We start from the raw sequence: 22,011 nt of genomic DNA, 5'->3' as shown, positions 1-22,011 counted from the left end.
TGCTGCTGACATGCCAATTATCCGCTCCCACCGTCTGTAGAAAAAATGGACCAAAGCCCAAAGAGGAGGTGATAACAAGGGCAGACTAAAACCACAGCCACAAAATGCACATGCTCTGAAAAGGTGGCCCTGAGGAGGAGCCATGCTAAACAATTCTTGGAACAAATAAATTAGTTTGGGGACAAGTTTAAATATACGTATATGTTTATGAACATGCAGTAGGCTGATGCAATACAAAGGGTATGTAAACGATATCTTTGAAATGGCAGATGTGCTGTTGGCTGACTGCCAAGAACCCAGCTGCAAAACCTTTGCTTTATTTTCTTGGTCTCTTATTGTCCTTTCTTCAAATTTAATTTTTTACAGGAGAGTGAACCTCGTTTTTCACAATGGGGATGTGTAAAATGGGGCTTGGAGTGCTCAAATGCCTCATGAAAGCAACAAAAAGAACCCAACCACCACATTCCCCTCATGCCTGGGCTGAGGGTCCAGCAGCTCAAGTAGAAGAGTCCTCCAGGAGCTCAGGGGAGCAGCAGCCCTTGTGCTGATGCACAGCCTGTGGAGAAAAGGGTTGGTGGCCCAAATGTGTGCTTTGGAAAGCAGAGCTGGGTTCCTAAATCCCATTGGAAGTCTCTGTAACAGACCTGTGGTGGCTGAGGGATGGTCATGGAAAGGGTTTGCCAGCCTTGAACTGGACTTGTTGATCTTCTGAGCTCTGTTGTGTCTGGGAGCCTGTTCCTTTCCCCTTGCCCAAGGCCAGAGTGTTGCTGAGGGCTGGAGTTGGAGGCTGTGTGTGCCCCAAGAGCCGGTACCGTGGGGCTGCAGGTGCTCCTGGCAGCGTGGGCTTGTCTGAGCCGGGCCTTGTGCCTCTTTCAGTTGTCCCTGCTGCAGTCACAGCTGGCCCGAGACCGACAGCACCAGCAGAACTACACTGAGAGCTGTGCAAGGACCAGGCTGGAGCTGTGACACCTTCACCAGGAGCTGTCCTGCTCCTTTGCAGCTGTGCTGAAGGAGCCCAAAGCTGCTCTTGTGAAGCAGAGACTTGAAGCTGCATTGGTCTCTGAATCTTAACTTGGCAGTGACATCCTTGGGCCATCTGTCTCTGGAGAGACAGGTCTTACAGAAGGCAGGTGCAGCTCTTCTCTTCCACGCAGGATTTGTGCCCTGCTCAGAAGCCAATTCCTGTCAACTGGGGCACAAAAATCCTCCCTAGTACACAGATGAATACTGTGGAAGATGAGGGCAAAAAATACCTGCCAAAGCTTCTGCAAGCAGACCCATTTGGTTCTTGAAGATCTGTTCCTAGTGAGGAATCTTTGATGGAAGCAGCAAGGCTTTTCTTCTGCCTACAAGACCTAGTGATATATTGCCAAACAGAGAGTAGAGATAAAAAATGCACTTGTGGTTGTCTCAGTGTTCTTAATCTTTTCTATGAGCCTTAAACACTGGCATTTCTCTGTTGAAATTTGAAAAGCCCCTGAAACACCATTTTTCCTCCGCATCTGGCTGTTCTAAAGGCAAAGCTTGACTTCCCATGAATATCTGTAAGCACCAAGAGCCTTTTTGGGCTTTTTCTTCCATGTGCCCTTTGTCAGGGAAGACAGAAGAATTCCCGTGACTCAGGAACTAAGAGCATCCCTAAAGAGCCTGCAGGCCTTGAGAATGCTGAGCCTTCAAAACTGTCTGGAGCAGCAACTTTGAACTCCTGTTATGAGCCAGGTCCCTGCCCAGCAGCCCAGGAGGGCTCTGGGGACCCAGGGGAGGCAGGGCCAGTGCCAGGACCAGCAGAGAGCTGGGATGGGGGGAGAGCCAGGGAGGGCCCCTCCAACAGCCCCTGGAATGGTGCTCTTGGGACCATCACAAAAGCCATGGAATGTTGGGGCTTGCATCCTGGCAGCCATCACAAAGGCCATGGAATGTTGGGGCTTGCATCCTGGCAACAAGCAGCAGCTCCTGGCTATTGGGGTTTGGACCCTGGAGCTGTCAACAGCTCGTGAATTTTGGGGCTTGGACCTTGCAAAGGCCAACGGCACTTTGATATTGTGCTATTGACCCTGCAAAGGCCAAGAACCTTTGAATATTGGTGTTTACATCTTGCAAAGGCCAAGGGCCTTTGGTCACTGGGGTTTAGACCCTAGAAAGGCCAAGGGCCTTTGGATATCGGGGTTTGAACCCTGCAAAGGCCAAGGGCCTTTGGATCTTGGGGTTTGAACCCTGCCAAGGCCAAGGGCCTTTGGTCACTGGGGTTTAAGCCCTGCCAAGACCAAGGGCCTTTGGTCACTGGTATTTTCTCGCTTCTTGTGGAAGGGGCAGATGGAGACCCGGCGGGTGAGTGAGAAAGCCACTGCTCTCCTTGTGCCAAGGCCAGCAGGGGCCTGGGTGGGCCTGGGCTGTGCCTCGGGGAACAGTTCCCTTTGGCAATAGCAAGGGATTAACGGTTGGCTGTTGCAGAGCTGGCGGCAGCTTTGGTGCTTGCCCTGGGGACAGCCCTGGGAGGGAATGGGGGGCTCCTGGCCATCCCAGAGCACAGCCACATCTCCTCCTCTGTCCTTGTCCCACTGGAGGCCACAGGCACAAACAAGAGAGCAGTTTTCATTGCCTTCCCCTCACCCAAATTACAGTGTGTCCTCAGCACTTCCCAGAGTCAAGAATGGGTTTCTCCCAGACATCTCCCAGTGGCGCAGAGGAGGCCACAAGGATGACAGGAAGATGCTCCAAGGGCTGGAGCGCGTTTGCCAAGGGAAACGGATGCAAGAGTTGGGGTTGTCCAGGCTGGAGAAGGTTCCAGGGTGACCTTAGAGCCCCTTGCAATGCATGAAAGGGCTGCAAGTGAGCTGGAGAGGGAATTAAGCCAGGGGCTTGCAGGGACAGGAGAAGGATTCTAAGCAAGACAGCTCAGGGATGGATGGGATGTTGGGAGGGAATTCTGCCCTCTGAGGGTGCTGAGGCCCTGGCACAGGCTGCCCAGAGAAGCTGTGGCTGCTCCTGGATCCCTGGGAGTGTTCATGGCCAGGTTGGATTGGGCTCTGGGCAACTCCCCTTCTGGTGTTCTTACAAGTAAAGAGACACCTTCCAGCATGTTTGTTTGTGCTGCTGTCAAAGTACTGGGCTGAAGATATTGCCAAGGAGGGGAGGAAGAGCTCAGCTGGAATTGCTGTGCTCTGGGATAGGCTGGGAAGCACTTAGAGGCAACTGCCTGAGGGGCAGCCATGCAGTCTGAGTGTGCTCTTCCCTGTGCCCTTGCAGGGAGCTCGAGGGCTTTCTCACCAGGGACGTTCCTCCAGAGCCCCTGAGGTGAGTAAAGTGCTGAGCTGGCTGGCATTTGGAAACTGCTTCTCCATGAATGGACACTGGCTCTTGTGGGATCAGAAGAGGCATCTCAGTGCTACTTTGCAAGAGGAACAGAATACCTGACTAACAGCTGGATGTGGGCTTTCAGGTGCTGGTAGACAACCGTGACAGCATGGCCAATTCCAACATCTGCACCGACAATCCTGGGAACATCCTCTCAACTCAGACATCCACTGACAAACAGCATCCCTGTCAATTGGTTCGGGAAGCTACAGAGAATTGTGTGCGCATGTGGCAACAATTTGATCAAATGGAGGAGAGTACCCAGAGGATCGGAGGCCAATACCAGCTCATAGACACTCTGCTAGAAGAAATCAGAAGGTGAGCATTTCCTCCTCCCCCTCCTGTGTTCCAGAGGCAATCTGCTTCCAGGTCTGGGAGGTCAGAGGTGTCCTAGGTGAAGAAATCACCTGCCTACCATGTGTAGGCCTCAGTGTGGCCCTTGAGCCTCATCCTGTCTGGGTTTTTCATGCTCTACTGTGACTCCCTAGGCTGTCTGGGAGATGCAGAGCCATGTTGAAATAGAAGACTCCTTCTTCTCACTGTCTTGCTTCCCTGAATTCTGTTCTTTGTGCACCCCTGCCCAGCCCCTGCTTCTCACTGAAGGAAGGCAAATTCCTGCCTTCCTTTCCCTTTGTCCCTGGAGGATTTCCTTGGGAGGGAAAGAGCAAGGTCTTCCTTAGCCCACTGCTCCCAGCTCCATCCTGGAGTGCTGAGAATGGCATTGCTGACTCTTCAGGCCTCTTGGTTCTTCTGACTGAGCCTTGTCTCTGCAGTGACTGTGCAAACCTTGAGAAGTCCAGGGAAATGCTGCTGCAATGCACTGGAATCCCGGAGCCAGGAGCCTTGCGTCTGCACCAGCAGAACACCAAACAGCGGAAGGAAGCGTCAGCCCAGGAGGAAAAGGCAGAGCAGCAGGACTGGATGGAGGTTGGTTTTGGAAATGACACTGGTTTTCCCTTGGAAACTTCTCTTGCTCCTTCTTGTGCAGTGGAGGACTTGGCTGCACTCAAGGGAGAAGAGCCATCATTGCAGAGCCAGCTGGAAGTCAAGAGGCAGACGTTGGAGGACTTGCAGCTTCAGAGGGATCTGCTGGAGCAAGAGGGATGATGTTAGCACGGCTCTGAACACCTTATTGCTAGGCAGCTCCTGTGAGAGTGGGAGTTGCGGCAGCCAGATCAGCCCAGATGCTGTTTCTGGCAGTAGAAGACAGGCACACTGCTGTGCACACCTGGCTCAAGATGGCACACGCATTCCTCAGCCAGGGATATGCATGTTCATCAGCAAAGTGTTGCATGATTTGGCAAATTGTCTTGCTTTGGGCAGCCACAGAGCCTCTAATACAGGGAAGAGAGCAGGGGAAGGGTCTGGAGCACAGATGTGACCAGGAGTGACTGAGGGAGCTGGTGGGCTCAGCCTGGAGAAAAGGAGGCTCAGGGGGCACCTTCTTGCTCTCTACAACTCCCTGTGACAGGAAGCTGCAGTGAGGTGAGGGTCAGGCTCTGCTTCCAGGGAACAAGGGCCAGGAGAAGGGGAAAGAGCCCCAAGCTGTGCCAGAGCAGGTTTGGATTGGGTGTTACAGAATAGCTGCAAGAGAAGGCTTTGTTTCTGATGGTCTCTGTCAGGCAGTCTCAGGTCTGGGCAATGTGGTAGGTGTGGCAAATGAACAGCAGAGGTTGTGCTTTGGCCACATCAGCCAGACGTCCATCAGTCACTAAATGTCTGCCCAGCACAAGAGCTGTTTCCCTTCCAAGCATCCTCTCCTTGCAGAGTTGCTTTGAATATGCTTGGAGGTGGGTTTTGTTCCTGAAAGAGGAAATGCTGCATATTCTCCCTTCACTCACAAACGAAAATTGTCTTCCCCAGTCTCCCTGAAAATGTCCATCACTGAAATAGATCCAGAGGGAAATTTTGTTAGCCAAGTGGCAGTTGTGGAAGATGTTTTTGTAAGAAAACATGGAGTTTGGAATAGGGATGTTAGTTGGGAAGGAGCAGTCTGGGCCCAGGCAAGGCAGCAGGGCCTGACACAGCACTTCCAAGGTAACAGTGCCAGGGGCTTCTGGCAGCCCAGGCTATCAGAGCTGCATAGGGCAGATGCTGTGAAACTTGGAGCCCAGAGCACAGGTGCTCCTTGTCCTCTGGCTGCCTGCGAGGTGGCGCTGGCTGGCTCTGCACAGGGCTCCCGAGGAAGGGCTCCAGCTGTACCTTGTCCCACTTGCAGGTTTCCCAGGAGGAAGAGCCATCGAGCTGCTCTCTGGAGCAGCTGAGCTGGGAATCCTCTGACCAAGGGCACGCAGCAACCCAGGCATGCAGAGAGGAGGAGCTGCTGGGCCAGAAGGCTGAGCTTGAGGGCCGACTGGCAGCCACAGAGTGGCTCCGACAAGACCTTTCCAGGCAGCTGGCAGAGACCAGGTAAAGGCAGGAGCTGAGAATATGGATGAGTTCTCAAGACGAAAAAAGCCACAATGTTAAGGTTATTTTTCTGACGATTAAAGCCAGCAAAGCTCTTGTGAGCCTTGGGCTCCTCTTTGTGCTGCTGAGCAACTCCTGTGGGAAGTCAAAAGCAATCCACCCAGCCCTGAACTGAGCAGTAGTTAAACCATGCAGATGCGGAGTGAAACGTCAAGTTTCTCTTAGATTTGGCTGCTTCTTCTGGGCATTCTGGGCATCCCTTGTTCCTTTCTGAGTAGCTTGACATGATCCTGATCTTCAGAACTGAAGCTTCACCTTCAGCATTCCAGGCCCTTCCCTTGGCACGCTGGGAGTAGCACGCTGCCATTCAGGGTGAAGCCAGAGGCTCCTGCTGAAAATCTTGAGCCATTTCTGCTTCCCAGCACACTCTTGAGAAGTGTGGGACAGGACCTGGAGCTGGTTAGAGAACAGCAGGGAAAGCTCTTTGGAATTCTCAACAGCTTCTGGGGATTCTTGCTGATTGTTGATGGGTAGCCAGCTGCCAAACCGGCCAAGGTCCCTTTGGATGGTCCCTCTCACTCTGTCAGGAAGGACAAGTCCCTTGGGCTACTGCCTGCTTGGCCAGCAACACTAAAATAAAGGCAGCAGGTCTACTCCATGACCTTGCAGGAGTTGAAACTGCAATCTCTGCATTCAGCAAGTTGTCATTCAGACAATGATATTTGCTGATTTTTTACAAGTGCTGCCATGACCATGAGATTTTACTGTGTCTGAAAAGTAGTTCTGAAGCCTCTTAAATACCGGGTGTCTGGAAGATGATGTGCCTTCATGTCCATTATCAAGAGCATTAAAGAGTCAGGATTCAGCCAGGACAAGAGTCTGTTGTGTCCCCCAGCAGAGCAGCTTGGAAGTGCTGATGGGAGAAGGGCTGTGAGCAGGGGCTGGGCTTTTGCTCGTCGCTCCAGCCTGTTTGGGCACAGCTAGCCAGTGTCATAGGTCAGGAACAGCAATGGAAGGTTTGGCTGTGGAGGCCAAGTTGAGCTGGGCAATCTGTGCTGTGCCACGCCATAAGGGAGGCCTGGGCAGTCCCTCAGAGGGCCCTGCTCTCTCTTGAAATGGCACAGATGTGCCTTCTCTGGACCAGTTTCCAGGTGACCCATTTTCCATACTCAGGTGTGGGGATCTTGAGCCACATCATCCTGGAACCTCCAGCTATGGGCTTCTGGAGCAAGCAACTCATGTCCCTCCGTATTTGCAACTTGTAGGTCAGCAAAGGAGAGCCTGGAATCCAGGCTGTTTGCTGCTCAGCAGCAGATAGCTCAGCTGGAGATCTCCAGGAACCATCTGGAGGCTCATATGCTCACAGTCACACAGGACAAAGAGGTGATAGAAGGTGAGAACCTCGTGTGCTTCATTTGTGGTGCTGCTCATGCCTAGAGAAGCTAAGCACCTTGTAAATCCACCTCTGTCCACAGAGCATCTTAGGAGTGGTGGGGCTGGAGGCACTGAAGGGGCCTGAGGTCAGTAAAGTCAGTAAAGATTCTGACTCTTGCTGTTGGTCTTTGCAGGACAAGTGAAATGCCTGCAAGGTGAGCTGGAAGCAGAGAGAGCTCTCAGGAAGCAGGAACAGGAAGACACAGCTCAAGAACTCCTGCAGGCACAGCAGCAGCATCACAAAAGCCTCAGGCCTCAGGGAACAGCTCAGCAAGTGGAAATAAAGAAGCTCCTGGAAGACCTGGTAGGGGCCAATTTTCTTCTGAATTGACCAAGCCAGCCCTGTGGGTTGGTGTAGCACAAGCAGAGGCTGAGGGTGTGAAAGGGCAGCAGTTCTCTGGCAGAGGCCTCCCACTGCTGGTCCAGACAGCAGAGGCAGCAGCTTGGACTTGGAGGTGCGTGAAGGCCCCCGGGATGGTGCTGGGACAGTAAATGCAGCCACAGCTTCAGTGAGGGTGTAAGAGCAGTTCCAGAGCAGGTTGGGCAGTGCCCACCCAAAGCGTGGCAGCCCAGGGCAGGATCATCCCCGAGTCCCACCTGCCACTGAGCAGATGCCAACGTGGAGCAGATGCCAACAGTGCTGCTGGCTGCAGGCGTGGGAACTCAGTTCCTTTCTTGCTGTGCTTCCATGGTGGCCAGAGGGATTGGCTTTGGGCTGGAAGCCATGGACAGGCCCATTGTCCCTGCTCGTCCAGTCCTTGTGGCTGGGGCATCAGGGAGGGGAAGGTGACACCGCCTTTTCTGAGTGCTTGGACTCAATGCTTGGCAAGGTCTTTGCCAACAGAAGAGATTCCACAAGTCTGTGATTCTGGCACCTGCTGAGCCTCCTTTTGAATCCCCTGACAGGACACGGTTTCTGGAGTACAGAAAGCCATCGCTGTTGTCTTTTCCAGCTGGGGATTGTGGGAGAGATGAAGCTTCACATTTTTCAGCAAGGAGCTTGCCTGGGACTTCATCTTGCAAATTTTTCCTCTCCTCCTCAGGCAGGTGAACGTGAAAGGCACCGTGCAGAGATGCAGGAGATGCTGGAGCAATGGGAAAAAGAGAAGGCAGAGAGAAAGAGGGAGCACAAGGAGGTGCTGTTGGAGATGAGACAGAAAGTAGCTACCTTGCTGGCTCAACAAGAAGAATTAATGAGATTTGAAAATGCCAAGCGAGAGGTAATGATTGTGAGAAGAGAACTGGTGTGATTTTTTGCAAGGCGGGAGCTGTGGGAGATGGCAGGATATGGGGCTGTGTGGAGCATGGCCTCCGTGTCTTTTACATTGAATTAGGGGAGGTGCAAGCTGAACAGGGCTGTCTTTGGCACCAGGAATGAGCCCTCTCTTAGGAAGCCAGGCAGAGACATCAGCTGTCAGCTGAGATTTTTGTGCTGCTCTTGTGCTCTGTTGTTTTAAGATGCACCTCAGGGTATCTTCAGTGTTCTCTTTCTGTTCCCCTTTTGGTGTGTGCTGGTAGGTGTTCCTAGCCTAAGTAAGTTTGGAGGACTTTTCTTTTGTGGGCACGGGGAGGGCGCAGCAGGAGCAGTGACAAGTGCAAAATCTTTTTAAAGACTTGCCTGGGGTATATCTGAACAGTAACCCAGAGATGTCTTCTGGGCTGTGTGTTAAGTCACTTCCTGGGAAGCTGTGTCTCCCCCAGGGCAGGCAGTGGCCCAGGGCAGCAGCAGCCAAGTGCTCTGAGGGCACGTGAGCCCATCCGCCTTTGCCCCTTGCCACACGGGTGTTGCAGGAGAAGTGTGAAGCCCTCTGCTCTTTCCTTCTGTGCAGGTCCTGCTGGAAGAGCAGAAGGAGAAGAGTGCTTTATCAGAGGCACTGCTCCAAACTCAGGGAGAGCTCAGCCGAGCCCGCCAGCAGGTCCAGCAGCTCAGGCAGGAGGTGCAAGAGCAGCAAGAGAAGGGGCAGCTAAGTGTGAGTAGCCAGGCAACGGAGGGCAGGGCAGTGATAAGGGCACAAAAGGCAGCTCCTGGGACTGAGGAGCCAAGGGCTGCCCCAGGCCCTGGGAGCACAGCTCCTGGTAGGCTGCAGAGCTCAGCCCCGGGAAGGAAGGGTTGCAGGGGAAGCAGAGCTGGGTAGAGAAGCCAAAAGAAGCAGCTGAAAGAATGGGATTTTGAGGCAGCAAGTGGAAAGAGCTGAGCCTGAGGGCAAATCCCAGGAAGTTGCTCTGCATTTTGTTGCCAGACCATCAAGGCAAATCTGCAAGCTGAGCTGCAGGAAGCTCACAGAGAAGTCCAGGCAGCAGAGAGGAGGCACAAGGAAGAGCTGCAAGGCCTCAAAGAGGAAATGAATCTGCTCCTTGAGCAGAGGGAGGCTCTACAAAAGCAGGTGAGTGAAGGAGCAGTGGCACTGCAGTCATGCAGTGAGGGGTCTGTGGCCTTCTTGCTTTTCCACGGCGGAGCAGCGGCTGCAGGGGGGAGCCCTGGGGCTGTCTCGTGCTCTGGGGGCTCCATGGCAGCTGCTCTGAAGGACACTCAGTGCTCTGCTGAATGTCAGCTGCTGCTCTGGACAGCTGGGCTCGTCCTCTGCCCTGTTGGCCAGCAACCATCAGCATGGATTCCTGCTGGCCTCTTCTTGCTAGCCTTGGTTTGGCAGGTGCTTTTTCCGGTGCCCTTGGTGGTGGGCCACTTAGAGACTGAAACAAGTTGGCCATATCCTTTGTGAATCTGGGGCTCTCAGGACAGGGAGAAATGCAGAGTTGTCCTTTACCTTTGCTCACAGCCTGTGCTGTGGCTGACAGTGACAAGCTGTGCCCGTGGCCTCTGACTGCTTTGTTCTGTTTGACTGGAGGTGGCAGAGTTGACATCGCAGCTGGCAGCCTGCCGAGAGTGCCAGGAAAAGACTGTGCAGAGAGCCCAGCAAGATGTGAGGGAGGCCCAGCAAGAGTCCAGGCAGAAGCTCTCGGAGGTTGAGCATGTCCAGAAGCTGCTGGAGGAGGCAGAACATCAGAAGAAGGAGCTGCAAGCACATCTGCAGGACTTGGAGAGGGAAAGGAGTCGATGGGAAGAAGTGGCACAGCAGAATTCAGAATTGCAGACTTCCGTCAATGCCCTAGAGAGGGAAAAAGCCAGGTAAATGGAAGCCTGTGGGACTCTGGATTGTAGTGAATGGATTCCCTCTTTACCATCTTTGCACCTGTCAGGGGCTCTGGCAGCATTTCCCAAGTGGCAGATTCTGAACTCTCAGTGCAGTCACGTCCCATTACCTGGATGTTGTCTTTCATTTTATTTTTTTCTAAGCGTTCCGTTACAGTTTTTCTGAAGTCAAAGGCTTTTGGGGTAGCCCTTTCCCTCTAGGGGTATTGTGTTATATAGGTGGGTGTGTTGACACTGCCCGAGCTGCATTGGAAGGAATTGGATGCATTCATCAGCTCAACCTTGGGTCCTGTAACTTGAAGCCTTTGGGATCTGGATCAGCCTGGCATCTGATGCTGTTTCTGGGCAGAACCATCTTAAGGCCCTGATTGCTGATCTAGGCCAGACTGCCCTCGGAGGCAGCCCAGAAACAAGAATGTCTCTGCTGCATCATTCCTCATCAAATGTGCCCCGGTGCCTGGAGGGAGTCAAGCAGGGTCCCTGCCACCCTACACAGTCCCAGGCATTTCTGACTGTGCAAAGAATGCAAGAAACAGGAGCAAGGTATGGGGGGCTCCTCCAGCTGATCAAGTCCTGCCTGGCTTCAGTGCCACAAGATTCTTCTTCCAAGAAGAAGACAAAGGAAAGGCAGGCTGCTCCTTCTTGCCTGGAACCTTCTGCATCTTCCATCAGGTTGTGCTCCAAGACTCTGTTGCCACTTTGGCTTTTCTTTCTCCAGCTGAAAGCAGGATGGGTGCTGGTAAATCTTAGGGAACTTGCCAGAGATCCCCTGGCTGTAGGGTGCTGCTCCTCCTACCTGGATGTGTAAGATGGGGGAAGGAAATGTCTCTTCCATGCTGACCAAAGCTCCCTGCCTTGGAGCCTGGTTAGTGAGAAGAAAATTGTTGCTCTCCCCTAATGTCTTCATTGCAAGACTTTGTTAGGTTTGTATTCACATTGCCATCTCAATAGGAAGGTAGGGCATGTAGGCAGGAACTGCCTGTTCTTTCTGGGGAAAAAGTAGAGTAGGCACATGCTGGGCTGGGAGTGCAGGGGAAACAAACAGCCAAGATGTTTAGACAAACCTCATCAGAGAGAGCAGTTTTTCTCTGAGGTGCTGCAAGTCCTAAGAGGTTCTAAAATGTGATGTCATATAGTAATGAGTTGCTTGCTTCCCTTCTAGGCTGATTCTGACTCTGGAGGAAAAGAACCTGTGCCTTAGAAGACTGGAAGAACAGAACTTGGTGCTGAAAAATTCCGTATCTCAGTGTCAATCTGCTCTTCAGGAGACAGAGCAGCTCTATTCTGAGCAGAGAAGAGAATTGATGGCGCTCAACACCCGGGTAAGCTGCGCACTGGCATCCACTTCTCCTCAGACACACAGCAGCACCTTTGCCTTGGAGGCCCCAACCCCTTTCCCCTCCCAGCAGCATCCACAGCTGCCCTGTTCTGCCCGGGGCTGCTGCTGCACCCTGAGGCCAAGGCTGGATCTGGTGTCTGCTGCAGAAGATCTCCCCCATCCTCTCCTGGGTCCCATCAGGAGATCTGGCAGGAGAAGCAGCAGCAGACTCCTCTGGAGCTTCTCTGTCCCTCTCTTAGCAGTGTTGTCCCACACAGAGTTGGTGCCTGTGCCGGACTCTGAGCAATGTGGGGACACAGCCGTGGCTGTGGCAGGCTGGGCAGGGTACTCCCAGCACAGCCAGCACAGCCAGTTCAGAGCTGCAGCCCAAGGATGCCCATTGCCTCCCTTTCCCTGTTTTGTCTCCATTGGTCTCCATTGCAATCCTTGCTTCTGTGCCATCAGTTCTTGGCTTGAAGAAATTTCTCCTTTGTTGTTCACCCTACTGGCCACGCAATGGCCTCAGGCACAGCCCTGTCCCTGAGGCTCTGTGCATCCATCTTCCAGGCCTGGGCCCTGCTGGAGGCAGTGAGGGAGAAGGCAGCTTGCCAAGAATCTCGAGAGAAGCAGCTGGCAACTGAGGAGTCTGAGCTGTGTGTGAGGCTCCAGAGCTCTGAGGAAAGAGCAGAGGCCATGGCAACACAGTGTAAGGCCATGGAGCTGGAGCTGAGGAAGACACGGGCTGAGAGAGACAATCTCAGGGCTCGCAATCAGGAACTGCTGAAACAGCTGGAGCAATGTGAGCAAGGTACAGCTTCTCCTCTCCTACCCACTGCCCCATGCTGTCTCACCCCTGGGGATCTCTCAATCCCATGCAGAGGAAAAGGACACTGCCCTGAAATGGCAGAGAGGGAGAAAAACAACCAGCAGGAGATTTATCCATCCAAGTGCCAGTGAAAGCTTTCTCTTGAGAAAGATGCTGTGGCTGGCAGTGCCATCTGGCTGTGCTGGGGCTGATCCCGTGCACAGCTGGTGCCTTTCAGGTGCCGTGTCTGTGCTGAGGAGCTGTAGCTGATGCCTCAGCTCCATTGCCCCAATCTCCAGGCCCTGCCAGAGCCTCCAGGCTATTGGCCTCTCTGGAGCAGGGCTGCACAGGCATCCCGTCTCCTTTGTATGTCTTGGATTGATCACTCCGCTATTCCTCTGAACCCTGCCCCTTTATTCCTGCTTTTTTCTCTGGGGGGAAGTTTCCTTCATTTCTGTCAGCTTTGGAGCCTTTGTGGGCTTAAAGCCTGGCAAACACAGGCAGGTAGCGAAGACAGTGCTGTTGTCTCTGCAGGATGCACATCAGTTTGCCTTTGCTTTGCTTGCCCCCTTCTCCTCTCCCCTTCCCTGCTGCAGAGTGGGTGCAGGCAGAAGCCATGCACATCTCTCGCCAAATTCTCCTGGACAAAGAGGCTACGGAAAGGCAGGAAGAGGCTGTGACTCTTCGTCAGGAGGTGGCATCTCTGAAGAAGAAATTGGAAAACCTGGAGAAGGAAAGGAAGGATGTGCTGGTGAGATTGGCAGATGCCACAAAGGGCCCCTTCCTGGCTATGTTTGGACCTTGTGTTAGTAGTTCTAAGGAGTACTTTTTCCTTTTTAAAACTTCTAATTGCATCCTTCTGAATAAGGAGGAAAAGATGTGGTAGTCATGGCAAATGCAGTTAATGCTGAGGGTGCTACATTTCCTCCATGCTGGGCTTCTGTGCCCAAGAAGCTTTAGTTCTCAATGTCCTCACTGTCTCTGTTGACATTGCATGGTTTGGGGAATTGCTGGTGTCCAAACCCATGTTTGGATTTCTAAATATCTGGAAAGAGCGGGGAGAGTCCCAGGTTTGCTGTTGATAGAGAGGTGTTTGGCCTTGGCCATCTGAGAGCAGCCAGTGGGGAGAGAAGAGAGGAAAGCCAAGTGCTGATCCACATCAGGACGTGTGCCTGCAAGGGCACAACTCGTCCTGAGTGGCAGCAGTGAATGACAGACTGATGTGGCCATTGCTGCTCCCAGAGAGGGCAGTGGGGCTCTCGGGGATGGAGCCATGGAAACTCTGCACAGGAGAGGTGGAAAACCACTCCTGTCAGCCCAGCCCCATGGAAGGAAAGGATGGGGCTGTTTGCTCTTCCCTTCCTCCCTGATGGAGAGCACATCCTCCTGGCACTGCCTGAATCCTGCTTAGTGTGGACTTGAAATCCTGGCTGCAGTTCTGGCAGCTCCTCCCCAAAGGAGCACTGGAGTGGAGCTGCAAGAGGTCAGGGAAGGGCAGAAAGGAAGCTGGGACGAGCTGAGCCAGCTGGGAAAGATGCAACATCACCAGGGGGCCCAGCAAAGGTCTGCAGCATCTCGAGGGGCAGAGAGTGACAAGGGCAGCCTGTGCCTGCCCCTGCAGCAGGAGTCCAGATCTGGTATGAAAAGCAAATTCAGAGAGGGAATGAGTGACCCTTTTTCTCCCTCTTTTGGCAACATGAACAGGAATTGTACCAGCAGCACATGAGATATCTGGAAAAGAAGAATGAAATGCCTGCACCAGAGATGCCAGATGATAAGGAAAATACTCAAGACTTGGCAGTGGAGAGGGAAGACCTGCAAGAGGAGTCGGAGCATGGGGCTGCTGCTTTGAAGAAATTAAGGGACAACACTCAAGTACTGAGTGCTGCACTGAACAAGAGTGAAATTGCCAAAGGGGCTCTGAAGAAACACTTGGACATCCTGAAAGGAAAGATCCAGGCAGGCAGAGGCATTGGCTTTCAGTCCAGTCCAGTGTCCCTGAATTATTCCAGTGGTGTTTCCCATGAAGAGGTGGGTCTCTGTCCCTGTCAGTGCAGGCCTGCTTGGGTAAAGCAGCCCGGGCTGCAGCAGGCAGCCTTGTCTGTCAGCCTGGCTCCAGCCAGAGACCATTGACTGCCTGATTGTTTCCTGGCATGCCTGGAATGAACAATCCGGCTCTGGAGCTTGCTGTTCAAATCAGCTCCAGGCCAAAAGCTGTGGCATGGGGAGCTGCTTCCCCTGTGCCAGTGCTAGGGGAGGCAACCCATGGGGGTTTGGATTGGGTGTGGGAAGTAATGGAGCAGGTGATTGGAGTGATGGACTAAAGTGAGTTGAGTTTTGGATCAATGGTTGAAAATCAGTTACACTCCTGGTGCTCAGAGTAAATTGTATTTGCAACTATGGAAGAGGCAGTGTTTTTGGGTGACAACACAGAGTTTGGAGTAGGGATGTTAGTTGGGAAAGAGCAGTCTGGGCCCAGGCAAGGCAGCAGGGCCTGACACAGCACTTCCAAGGTAACAGTGCCAGGGGCTTCTGGCAGCCCAGGCTATCAGAGCTGCATAGGGCAGATGCTGTGAAACTTGGAGCCCAGAGCACAGGTGCTCCTTGTCCTCTGGCTGCCTGCGAGGTGGCGCTGGCTGGCTCTGCACAGGGCTCCCGAGGAAGGGCTCCAGCTGTACCTTGTCCCACTTGCAGGTTTCCCAGGAGGAGGATTCATCAAGCTGGTCTCTGGAGCAGCTGAGCTGGGAATCCTCTGACCAAGGGCACGCAGCAGCCCAGGCATGCAGAGAGGAGGAGCTGCTGGGCCAGAAGGCTGAGCTTGAGGGCCGACTGGCAGCCACAGAGTGGCTCCGACAAGATCTTTCCAGGCAGCTGGCAGAGACCAGGTAAAGGCAGGAGCTGAGCCTTTTCAGATGTTTTTACATGCCGTGGACAGAATATGGAAGAATCTCAAGAAGAAAAAAGCCACAATTTGAAGGTTATTTTTGGGCCACCTAAAGCCAGCAAAGCTCTTGTGAGCCTTGGGCTCCTCTTTGTGCTGCTGAGCAACTCCTGTGGGAAGTCAAAAGCAATCCACCCAGCCCTGAATTGAGTAGTAGTTAAACCATGCAGATGCGGAGTGAAACCTCAAGTTTCTCTTGGCTTTGGCTGCTTCTTCTGGGCATTCTGGGCATCCCTTGTTCCTTTCTGAGTAGCTTGACATGATCCTGATCTTCAGAACTGAAGCTTCACCTTCAGCATTCCAGGCCCTTCCCTTGGCACGCTGGGAGTAGCACGCTGCCATTCAGGGTGAAGCCAGAGGCTCCTGCTGAAAATCTTGAGCCATTTCTGCTTCCCAGCGCACTCTTGAGAAGTGTGGGACAGGACCTGGAGCTGGTTAGAGAACAGCAGGGAAAGCTCTTTGGAATTCACAACAGCCTCTGGGGATTCTTGCTGATTGCTGATGGGCAGCCAGCTGCCAAACCGGCCAAGGTCCCTTTGGATGGTCCCTCTCACTCTGTCAGGAAGGACAAGTCCCTTGGGCTACTGCCTGCTTGGCCAGCAACACTAAAATAAAGGCAGCAGGTCTACTCCATGACCTTGCAGGAGTTGAAACTGCAATCTCTGCATTCAGCAAGTTGTCATTCAGACAATGATATTTGCCGATTTTTTACAAGTGCTGCCATGACCATGAGATTTTACTGTGTCTGAAAAGTAGTTCTGAAGCCTCTTAAATACCGGGTGTCTGGAAGATGATGTGCCTTCATGTCCATTATCAAGAGCATTAAAGAGTCAGGATTCAGCCAGGACAAGATTCTGTTGTGTCCCCCAGCAGAGCAGCTTGGAATTGCTGATGGGAGAAGGGCTGTGAGCAGGGGCTGGGCTTTTGCTCGTCGCTCCAGCCTGTTTGGGCACAGCTAGCCAGTGTCATAGGTCAGGAACAGCAACGGAAGGTTTGGCTGTGGAGGCCAAGTTGGACTGGACAGTCTGTGCTGTGCCACGCCATAAGGGAGGCCTGGGCAGTCCTTCAGAGGGTCCTGCTCTCTCTTGAAATGGCACAGATGTGCCTTCTCTGGACCAGTTTCCAGGTGACCCATTTTCCATACTCAGGTGTGGGGATCTTGAGCCACGTCATCCTGGAATATCCAGCTGTGGCTGTCTGGAGCAAGCAACTCATGTCTCTCCATATTTGCAACTTGCAGATCAGCAAAGGAGAGCCTGCAATCCAGGCTGCTTGCTGCTCAGCAGCAGATAGCTCAGCTGGAGATCTCCAGGAACCATCTGGAGGCTCAGGTGCTCACAGTCACACAGGACAAAGTGGTGATAGAAGGTGAGAACCTCGTGTGCTTCATTTGTGGTGCTGCTCATGCCTAGAGAAGCTAAGCACCTTGTAAATCCACCTCTGTCCACAGAGCATCTTAGGAGTGGTGGGGCTGGAGGCACTGAAGGGGCCTGAGGTCAGTAAAGTCAGTAAAGACTCTGACTCTTGCTGTTGGTCTTTGCAGGACAAGTGAAATGCCTGCAAGGTGAGCTGGAAGCAGAGAGAGCTCTCAGGAAGGAGGAACAGGAAGACACAGCTCAAGAACTCCTGCAGGCACAGCAGCAGCATCACAAAAGCCTCAGGCCTCAGGGAACAGCTCAGCAAGTGGAAATAAAGAAGCTCCTGGAAGACCTGGTAGGGGCCAATTTTCTTCTGAATTGACCAAGCCAGCCCTGTGGGTTGGTGTAGCACAAGCAGAGGCTGAGGGTGTGAAAGGGCAGCAGTTCTCTGGCAGAGGCCTCCCACTGCTGGTCCAGACAGCAGAGGCAGCAGCTTGGACTTGGAGGTGCGTGAAGGCCCCCGGGATGGTGCTGGGACAGTAAATGCAGCCACAGCTTCAGTGAGGGTGTAAGAGCAGTTCCAGAGCAGGTTGGGCAGTGCCCACCCAAAGCGTGGCAGCCCAGGGCAGGATCATCCCCGAGTCCCACCTGCCACTGAGCAGATGCCAACGTGGAGCAGATGCCAACAGTGCTGCTGGCTGCAGGCGTGGGAACTCAGTTCCTTTCTTGCTGTGCTTCCATGGTGGGCAGAGGGATTGGCTTTGGGCTGGAAGCCATGGACAGGCCCATTGTCCCTGCTCGTCCAGTCCTTGTGGCTGGGGCATCAGGGAGGGGAAGGTGACACCGCCTTTTCTGAGTGCTTGGACTCAATGCTTGGACTCAGTGCTTGGCAAGGTGTTTGCCAACAGAAGAGATTCCACAAGTCTGTGATTCTTGCACCTGCTGAGCCTCCTTTTGAATCCCCTGACAGGACACGGTTTCTGGAGTACAGAAAGCCATCGCTGTTGTCTTTTCCAGCTGGGGATTGTGGGAGAGATGAAGCTTCACATTTTTCAGCAAGGAGCTTGCCTGGGACTTCATCTTGCAAATTTTTCCTCTCCTCCTCAGGCAGGTGAACGTGAAAGGCACCGTGCAGAGATGCAGGAGATGCTGGAGCAATGGGAAAAAGAGAAGGCAGAGAGAAAGAGGGAGCACAAGGAGGTGCTGTTGGAGATGAGACAGAAAGTAGCTACCTTGCTGGCTCAACAAGAAGAATTAATGAGATTTGAAAATGCCAAGCGAGAGGTAATGATTGTGAGAAGAGAACTGGTGTGATTTTTTGCAAGGCGGGAGCTGTGGGAGATGGCAGGATATGGGGCTGTGTGGAGCATGGCCTCCGTGTCTTTTACATTGAATTAGGGGAGGTGCAAGCTGAACAGGGCTGTCTTTGGCACCAGGAATGAGCCCTCTCTTAGGAAGCCAGGCAGAGACATCAGCTGTCAGCTGAGATTTTTGTGCTGCTCTTGTGCTCTGTTGTTTTAAGATGCACCTCAGGGTATCTTCAGTGTTCTCTTTCTGCTCCCCTTTTGGTGTGTGCTGGTAGGTGTTCCTAGCCTAAGTGAGTTTGGAGGACTTTTCTTTTGTGGGCACGGGGTGGGCGCAGCAGGAACACTTAGAGGAGCAAAATCTTTTTAAAGACTTGCCTGGGGTATATCTGAACAGTAACCCAGAGATGTCTTCTGGGCTGTGTGTTAAGTCACTTCCTGGGAAGCTGTGTCTCCCCCAGGGCAGGCAGTGGCCCAGGGCAGCAGCAGCCAAGTGCTCTGAGGGCACGTGAGCCCATCCGCCTTTGCCCCTTGCCACACGGGTGTTGCAGGAGAAGTGTGAAGCCCTCTGCTCTTTCCTTCTGTGCAGGTCCTGCTGGAAGAGCAGAAGGAGAAGAGTGCTTTATCAGAGGCACTGCTCCAAACTCAGGGAGAGCTCAGCCGAGCCCGCCAGCAGGTCCAGCAGCTCAGGCAGGAGGTGCAAGAGCAGCAAGAGAAGGGGCAGCTAAGTGTGAGTAGCCAGGCAACGGAGGGCAGGGCAGTGATAAGGGCACAAAAGGCAGCTCCTGGGACTGAGGAGCCAAGGGCTGCCCCAGGCCCTGGGAGCACAGCTCCTGGTAGGCTGCAGAGCTCAGCCCCGGGAAGGAAGGGTTGCAGGGGAAGCAGAGCTGGGTAGAGAAGCCAAAAGAAGCAGCAGAAAGAATGGGATTTTGAGGCAGCAAGTGGAAAGAGCTGAGCCTGAGGGCAAATCCCAGGAAGTTGCTCTGCATTTTGTTGCCAGACCATCAAGGCAAATCTGCAAGCTGAGCTGCAGGAAGCTCGCAGTGAAGTCCAGGCAGCAGAGAGGAGGCACAAGGAAGAGCTGCAAGGCCTCAAAGAGGAAATGAATCTGCTCCTTGAGCAGAGGGAGGCTCTACAAAAGCAGGTGAGTGAAGGAGCAGTGGCACTGCAGTCATGCAGTGAGGGGTCTGTGGCCTTCTTGCTTTTCCATGGCAGAGTAGCAGCTGCAGGGGGGAGCCCTGGGGCTGTCTCGTGCTCTGGGGGCTCCATGGCAGCTGCTCTGAAGGACACTCAGGGCTCTGCTGAATGTCAGCTGCTGCTCTGGACAGCTGGGCTCGTCCACTGCCCTGTTGGCCAGCAACCATCAGCATGGATTCCTGCTGGCCTCTTCTTGCTAGCCTTGGTTTGGCAGGTGCTTTTTCCGGTGCCCTTGGTGGTGGGCCACTTAGAGACTGGAACAAGTTGGCCATATCCTTTGTGAATCTGGGGCTCTCAGGACAGGGAGAAATGCAGAGTTGTCCTTTACCTTTGCTCACAGCCTGTGCTGTGGCTGACAGTGACAAGCTGTGGCCGTGGCCTCTGACTGCTTTGTTCTGTTTGACTGGAGGTGGCAGAGTTGACATCGCAGCTGGCAGCCTGCCGAGAGTGCCAGGAAAAGACTGTGCACAGAGCCCAGCAAGATGTGAGGGAGGCCCAGCAAGAGTCCAGGCAGAAGCTCTCGGAGGTTGAGCATGTCCAGAAGCTGCTGGAGGAGGCAGAACATCAGAAGAAGGAGCTGCAAGCACATCTGCAGGACTTGGGGAGGGAAAGAAGTCGATGGGAAGAAGTGGCACAGGAGAATTCAGAATTGCAGACTTCCGTCAATGCCCTAGAGAGGGAAAAAGCCAGGTAAATGGAAGCCTGTGGGACTCTGGATTGTAGTGAATGGATTCCCTCTTTTCCATCTTTGCACCTGCCAGGGGCTCTGGCAGCATTTCCCAAGTGGCAGATTCTGAACTCTCAGTGCAGACACGTCCCATTACCTGGATGTTGTCTTTCATTTTATTTTTTTCTAAGCGTTCCGTTACAGTTTTTCTGAAGACAAAGGCTTTTGGGGTAGCCCTTTCCCTCTAGGGGTATTGTGTTATATAGGTGGGTGTGTTGACACTGCCCGAGCTGCATTGGAAGGAATTGGATGCATTCATCAGCTCAACCTTGGGTCCTGTAACTTGAAGCCTTTGGGATCTGGATCAGCCTGGCATCTGATGCTGTTTCTGGGCAGAACCATCTTAAGGCCCTGATTGCTGATCTAGGCCAGACTGCCCTCGGAGGCAGCCCAGAAACAAGAATGTCTCTGCTGCATCATTCCTCATCAAATGTGCCCCGGTGCCTGGAGGGAGTCAAGCAGGGTCCCTGCCACCCTACACAGTCCCAGGCATTTCTGACTGTGCAAAGAATGCAAGAAACAGGAGCAAGGTATGGGGGGCTCCTCCAGCTGATCAAGTCCTGCCTGGCTTCAGTGCCACAAGATTCTTCTTCCAAGAAGAAGACAAAGGAAAGGCAGGCTGCTCCTTCTTGCCTGGAACCTTCTGCATCTTCCATCAGGTTGTGCTCCAAGACTCTGTTGCCACTTTGGCTTTTCTTTCTCCAGCTGAAAGCAGGATGGGTGCTGGTAAATCTTAGGGAACTTGCCAGAGATCCCCTGGCTGTAGGGTGCTGCTCCTCCTACGTGGATGTGTAAGATGGGGGAAGGAAATGTCTCTTCCATGCTGACCAAAGCTCCCTGCCTTGGAGCCTGGTTAGTGAGAAGAAAATTGTTGCTCTCCCCTAATGTCTTCATTGCAAGACTTTGTTAGGTTTGTATTCACATTGCCATCTCAATAGGAAGGTAGGGCATGTAGGCAGGAACTGCCTGTTCTTTCAGGGACAAAAGTAGAGTAGGCACATGCTGGGCTGGGAGTGCAGGGGAAACAAACAGCCAAGATGTTTAGACAAACCTCATCAGAGAGAGCAGTTTTTCTCTGAGGTGCTGCAAGTCCTAAGAGGTTCTAAAATGTGATATCATATAGTAATGAGTTGCTTGCTTCCCTTCTAGGCTGATTCTGACTCTGGAGGAAAAGAACCTGTGCCTCAGAAGACTGGAAGAACAGAACTTGGTGCTGAAAAATTCCGTATCTCAGTGTCAATCTGCTCTTCAGGAGACAGAGCAGCTCTATTCTGAGCATAGAAGAGAATTGATGGCGCTCAACACCCGGGTAAGCTGCGCACTGGCATCCACTTCTCCAGGGACACACAGCAGCACCTTTGCCTTGGAGGCCCCAACCCCTTTCCCCTCCCAGCAGCATCCACAGCTGCCCTGTTCTGCCCGGGGCTGCTGCTGCACCCTGAGGCCAAGGCTGGATCTGGTGTCTGCTGCAGAAGATCTCCCCCATCCTCTCCTGGGTCCCATCAGGAGATCTGGCAGGAGAAGCAGCAGCAGACTCCTCTGGAGCTTCTCTGTCCCTCTCTTAGCAGTGTTGTCCCACACAGAGTTGGTGCCTGTGCCGGGCACTGAGCAATGTGGGGACACAGCCATGGCTGTGGCAGGCTGGGCAGGGTACTCCCAGCACAGCCAGCACAGCCAGTTCAGAGCTGCAGCCCAAGGATGCCCATTGCCTCCCTTTCCCTGTTTTGTCTCCATTGGTCTCCATTGCAATCCTTGCTTCTGTGCCATCAGTTCTTGGCTTGAAGAAATTTCTCCTTTGTTGTTCACCCTACTGGCCACGCAATGGCCTCAGGCACAGCCCTGTCCCTGAGGCTCTGTGCATCCATTTTCCAGGCCTGGGCCCTGCTGGAGGCAGTGAGGGAGAAGGCAGCTTGCCAAGAATCTCGAGAGAAGCAGGAGTCTGAGCTGTGTGTGAGGCTCCAGAGCTCTGAGGAAAGAGCAGAGGCCATGGCAACACAGTGTAAGGCCATGGAG

General features: G+C 53.3%; 2 protein-coding genes across 2 annotated transcripts; both read left to right on the top strand.

The window, feature by feature from the left end:
• The first annotated feature begins 1,908 nt into the window (after nucleotides 1-1,908).
• LOC135282294 (centrosome-associated protein CEP250-like) lies at nucleotides 1,909-21,780 on the top strand. The gene is made up of 13 exons (XM_064391925.1): nucleotides 1,909-2,328; nucleotides 3,247-3,294; nucleotides 3,440-3,672; nucleotides 4,128-4,281; nucleotides 15,166-15,356; nucleotides 16,653-16,780; nucleotides 16,956-17,125; nucleotides 17,878-18,054; nucleotides 18,664-18,804; nucleotides 19,075-19,218; nucleotides 19,681-19,961; nucleotides 21,148-21,307; nucleotides 21,769-21,780. The coding sequence occupies exons 1-13, from the start codon at nucleotides 2,314-2,316 to the stop codon at nucleotides 21,778-21,780; spliced, it is 1,854 nt and encodes a 617-aa protein (XP_064247995.1). The 5' UTR covers nucleotides 1,909-2,313.
• Nucleotides 5,229-12,143, top strand: LOC135282286 (centrosome-associated protein CEP250-like). Its single transcript, XM_064391916.1, has 10 exons — nucleotides 5,229-5,297; nucleotides 5,573-5,763; nucleotides 7,029-7,156; nucleotides 7,332-7,501; nucleotides 8,241-8,417; nucleotides 9,027-9,167; nucleotides 9,438-9,581; nucleotides 10,044-10,324; nucleotides 11,511-11,670; nucleotides 12,132-12,143. Exons 1-10 carry the CDS (start codon nucleotides 5,229-5,231, stop codon nucleotides 12,141-12,143), a joined length of 1,473 nt encoding a protein of 490 aa, XP_064247986.1.
• Nucleotides 21,781-22,011: the final 231 nt, after the last annotated feature.

Source organism: Passer domesticus, chromosome 16 (genome assembly GCF_036417665.1).
Source record: "Passer domesticus isolate bPasDom1 chromosome 16, bPasDom1.hap1, whole genome shotgun sequence".
Classification (NCBI taxonomy): domain Eukaryota; kingdom Metazoa; phylum Chordata; class Aves; order Passeriformes; family Passeridae; genus Passer; species Passer domesticus.
The sequence above is the reverse complement of the archived record's forward strand: the minus strand, read 5'-3'. Positions and strand labels throughout refer to the sequence as shown.